The 5,506-nt window shown below is 34.4% G+C and overlaps 1 protein-coding gene across 1 annotated transcript; it reads right to left on the bottom strand.

Annotated features, from left to right (window-relative positions):
- Window positions 1-3,650: 3,650 nt before the first annotated feature.
- Window positions 3,651-4,199, bottom strand: LOC149249839 (uncharacterized). Its single transcript, XM_089456332.1, has one exon. The coding sequence runs from the start codon at window positions 4,197-4,199 to the stop codon at window positions 3,657-3,659; it is 543 nt and encodes a 180-aa protein (XP_089312458.1). The 3' UTR covers window positions 3,651-3,656.
- Between the last annotated feature and the right edge of the window lie 1,307 nt (window positions 4,200-5,506).

The raw sequence follows: 5,506 nt of genomic DNA, 5'->3' as shown, positions 1-5,506 counted from the left end.
AGACATGAATTAACCAAGTTAAACAACAAGGAACACAAATGTTGGTTAATTTATTGGTTTAAATCCTACACACTTAATTACCAATTTCCGGGTGTAGACTTGCAGGATACAAGCACTGTATATGCAGAGTTTAGGGCATTAGTGGCTTTATAACTTATGCTACAAACAAATGACAAAAAACAATTTTAGGGAAGAAAAATTTGGCTGTAAGTTCTAATAATCAAAAGCAAATAGTTTCTATTCTATTTTCTCTATCATATCTGCAATGCAAGGTAATGCCAAGTTGCCAACTCTAAGCAATCAACTAGATACTCATTACAGTGAAAAATAAATCAGTGTGTTGATGTAAGGTTTAGTTTCATTAAGTTATTGATTCAAATCTTATGAAAAGAAGTAGAGCCTTAAGTATGTAAATTATTTATTTGTGGAGATGTTAATTGGGGTATCTCTAGCTGTTGGATGGAATGACCACTGTCTTTCTAACTCAGGATTTATTTTCCCTACCCAAGTTCAAATTTGAGCTAGTGACATCATAATGAACTATAATATCTTGCTAAATATTCTTGTATTAGCTTCTAGCTTTCTAAACTCTAAAATAAATATATTTATGACATAACTTGATCCCGCAACTTCACTCTAATCTTTCCAGTGAAAAAAACTGATCTTCCCCCCTCATTCAAGCAAATTGGAAGTAAATCCCTTTTATGCAATTGGCTTAGGAGCAAAACCATATAAATGTTTGATGATCTATTCAAGTGGTAAATCCAAGTTAAGAAAATCCCAATGGAGCGTTTGCCTAACCACAGGCTTTGTCCTGCCAAGCTTCTCTTCTGGACACCGTGATTGGAAAAGGTCTCCTAGAAGAATCGTAATGCTTTCAGGCTATCTACATTACACTTACATACATTTAGTAGTTATCTAACTACTCTATGCATACAAGAAAAGAAATGATCCTACCTATGTTATGGAAACTCACTTGGCTCATGCTACCTATGTTAATCAAATCAAATGTTAGAATGATGTTTTGTTGTCATTTAAGCTAGCGGGTTGTTGTTGTGCACAGTGCCTACTGTTCAATCAAGGTGGCAAAGGCTTAGTCTTGTTGGGCTGAGCCAGGTGTAATATTTGTGAGCATGAAGTAGACATCACAGGTGAGGACCTGAATGGGATAAATTCAGAAACTGAGTCCAATGGACAAACAAATAAAAAGGCCTCTCCCAATATTGTAGAAACTATGAGGAGCTTGACAGTAGAACTTCAAAGATGCAGAGCAGATAATGAAATGTTGATCAAATCTTAGGAAGAACAGAACCAATTGAAGGCTTCCATGCTGCAAAGTTTGATAGATTTTAAATATGGATTTAGATAGATTTTACTAATGGCCACTGCTGGTTAAAATTGGTCAATAATAATGGGCATGTTTCAGTAATATTATAGATATCACGAATGATAGCAGTATGTATGTTACCGTGGAGTTAATTAATAATTTCTTATGTATTTTTGAAAATTTCCCTTATTCCCCTATTTTTTGGATTTAAATTTTTTGTTTTTATTTTTTAATATATATCTTGTCACTCCCAAGCCGTGTTAATTTGAAATTTGGGAAAGCTTCTATCTCTTCCTAACACCTGCACCCCTATGTGTTCTAGAAACTCATGCAACATAGGCCAACATTCACTTGATTTAGATTTTTCCTCATGGCAATTTTTTAGTAATCAAAATACAACACCTCCTAGATTGGAAATGGGGAATTCTCCACAAACTAGAAATAGGTATTAGTCCATCTGCCAGGCGTTCTATAACCCCAGAGATTTATTATAAGTTTATGGCATTTGGCTGTTTTTATGGAACAATGTGATTGTCCTTGAGGAAGGCCTTGATGACGTTGAGACAGGGGGGATAATTCAGAAGGAAAGATGAAAATTGAAATCTCCCAAAATAAAAAATTCTACTATATTGAAACAACATTATTCATAAATATACCGTTTAGCATACTGAGAAAAACACAGCCCCATAGATGAATTACAAAGAAGTTAAGAATGAAATTGATGAAAACGTAACAGGTTCTAGTTTCTGAAAGAGCTATGTACCAACAGTGAAAAAGCTTCTGAGCATCGGTGATTGGGTGCAATCACACTCAAATGTAGTTGTATGGTAGTCAATATACTCATGCCATCTAAAACAACTTACAACTTTCATAGATTGCATAGAATATCTCTGATTCAAATCTGTAGGTTCCAGGACTATAGGCTACAGTAAAATAACCAGCATTGATCCATATTAATTTAACATGAGCCGAGATGGATCAAATTTCCTCAAGTACAAACTTATTTTAAAGTGCAAAAAAAATGTGTAATTTTTCATTGTTTAAATTGTATTTTTGAGATGACTAATTAAACATGCATAACATATTCTTTTTTCTTTTTTATTATAGCCGACATATATTTTCTATTTAGAGAATATTTTTATTTTATTTTAATAGTGACATGTGTCAACTCCAACCTGAGCACGCACGCACTTACACATTGCCTTCACACTGGGCTGTAGAATGAGCCTCTTGGCTCAATAATAAAAAATAGGTTTTTTATAAGATTAGATAAGTTTTTTAATGTCTAACAAATAACCAAAAGTAAGTCAATGCGACTTTTCAGCATAAACGTTTTGATACAAAGTGGAAGTGCCAAGGTCACTCCTAGAAAAGAAAAAGACAAAAGCAAAAGCATATCTAGTCTATAAGATCTGGAAGCTCTACTGGCTCTCCTGGATGAGGATTGCCAAGGAAAAAATGGTTTACCCCATGGAGGACTTTCAAACTTCAAGAATGGAATGTTGCAGTTTGCCACAGTCCAAGTATAAAGATAGATTTTCTGGGCTGCTTGACATTTAAGCTAACCAAAAAGTATTGAACAACAAAAGAAAACAACAGAACTTAGAAAAACATCTTTGTTTTCTTTATTAACTCCGGAAAGAAAACCAAACAAAGTGGATCCGCTCTTTCGTAAACTGAATGAATAACAAAAGTAGAGGGACACTACTACTATTGCACCATCCTAATTAACTTAATTCAACCCTAATTCACTTCTAGAAAAGTGCGCCCAAGGTGCTTTCAGAAGTTTCCTAGAATAGAGAGCCTCACTCCTAGACTAATGCACACTAGTCTAAAACTGGAAACCTCATCTACCATGCACTTTTCCTATAAATTGATAACAACAATTAAAGGATAGAAACAATGCCTAAAACAAGGATGTCTATATTTTCACTATAAGAGATGAGACAAATTGAAGAGGGAGCATGCATAAACCTCATTGACATACCATTCTAGATTTCCCACCCCAAGTAGACAACTATCTATTATCTATTGGATGAGGAGGACACATAGGTAAAGAAACCTTTCATCATTGATCAACAACCAACGAACAAATCACATAGCATATCAATATCTCTCCAGAAACAAAGATCTGAGAAGGTGTTTGGAAGGATCAGACAACATCATAATGTATTGATGATAATCACAAAATCATGAACCAGTTACTTTTCTCAAAATACATTTGTCCATGTACATGGAATATATTACATTTGTCCATAAATTTGTCTCCCATACAAAAAACTGTAATCATTGCATGTTGGGGAAAAATAAAACATTAATAGGTTCTTCTTTAGTGAAAGAACCATGCTATGATAGACCCCAGAAAAATGATAACAACAACCCATTCACACAATGGGGATTTATATTGATGGTGATCAATGATTTCTGTTGCAGTGGATGGTGATCCTATGTCATATTTGGCATCTACATATGTGCTTAAAAATGCTCTAGACATTATATCAGTGGACATCTTTTCAATATCTGCAGAGTGATTGATGGTAAAATGTTGAAATTGACAACTCCAATTTATTGCTTCCTTATGAAGAGGTTTTAAATTGTCCTTCCGAACCCGATAGATGCCTTTCATCTGATTACATATAAACTCCGAGTTGGTGAAGACTTCAATATCATTGACATCATGTTGTTTTGCCTCTTTTAACCCTTCAACAAGGGCAATGTAATATGCCTCATTGTTTGTCGTCATTCCAGGCACTTCTCTCTTTCCATGAAATAAATGATTTGTTGCCATATTGTAAAGGATGAATTTAATAACCGCTCGACCTGGATTTGGAAAGCAAGACACTTCAATGCATAAATGCCACTTTTGCACCATTTTTTACACTTCAAAAACCTGAAAAAAAATAACAATAAATTCATGTTAAACAAGTAGACAATTATCTATTTCCTAATACTCAACATGTTTTTCAATCATATATAATTAAAAAAAGCAGATAATTTGTGTTCATTTACACTGCAACACTTTTAATACTGGAAACTATTCTGAAAAAAACACATTTAGCAATCACCACTTTATATAGATGAAATGCTCATTATAGGACCCAAATACATCTATGAGTTTTAAAATAAATGATACTCAAGGAATTGAATATTGTATGTAGTTCCCTTATTTTTGGATGTGTGAATAGGAATAATTCTGATCATAAACTAATTCACATCATTCTTTGGTGTGTCTGTTGATAGTAAGTACAGATTCCCTTATTTTGGGATGTGTGAATAGATTAATTCAGATCACAGTGAACATATTGCTTCATTATTCTCAAACATTTATGTATATTAGTCCCCTCACAAAGGTACCATTACACTAAGGTTGGAGAATTATAGTGTATTATGGTGTGTCATAAATACCATCCTGTACAACATCATCATTTCCCAACATTCTTATTTTTGAACCCTTGAGGCTTCTTATAAAATTGCTTTGCCCATTACCCTGTTTCAATGGTTGGAATCTTTACTGATTCAGTTTCTTTGTTCCCAGTATTTGATAGTAGAGAGTTTCAATTTCTATGTGTTTCTATGAATTTCATGGAGAAGGATTGTTAGACCAGATTAGAAGGTTGAGTGGCCTGTATAAAGGTGATCGTAGAGAAGTTGCACTCAGAATTGCATTGAACAAAAAAACTAAAACTCAAAGCCGTGATTGGCATACTGAACAACAAAGGTACATCTTGTTATTCCATTGCCCACTAACTGTTGTGCAAGCTACACTGAAGGCAGAGATCATATTTTCACCTAACGATTGAAAGTGCACTAACATGCCTGCAAGTTTCAAAAGATTTGGAAGGAATTACTATTTCGCTGATGCTGCAGATGCTACCTCATCCTCTCTATGGCATCAGGGATAGAAAAAGGCTGACAGTCCAAGTCTGCAAGGGGATAAGGGCTCTAAGGTGGAATTCCTTTATTTAGAGACTACAACAGAGTTCGATCAGGTTAAGAGATAAAGAGGATACGTTAATCTGGTCCAAAACAGTGTTCAGGATGATACACAGATGTTGGAACACTTGGGATAGAAATCTATGTTTCCTATGGGAGGTCTGGGTGGGTATTTATGATGGTGGAAATCTATTAAATTTCCATGGAAGAATCATCTTTTCATGTGACTAGCCCTTGTGAATAAGA

Source organism: Pinus tabuliformis, chromosome 7, assembly GCF_031772625.1.
Source record: "Pinus tabuliformis cultivar Carrire ecotype Pingquan chromosome 7, CPIR1, whole genome shotgun sequence".
NCBI lineage: Eukaryota > Viridiplantae > Streptophyta > Pinopsida > Pinales > Pinaceae > Pinus > Pinus tabuliformis.
Note: the sequence above shows the minus strand (reverse complement) of the source record. Positions and strands in the feature narration are given on the sequence as shown.

Excerpts from the sequence above, each read along its gene's own strand:
- LOC149249839 (XM_089456332.1), bottom strand. The coding sequence starts at position 4,199 with ATGGTGCAAAAGTGGCATTTATGCATTGAAGTGTCTTGCTTTCCAAAT.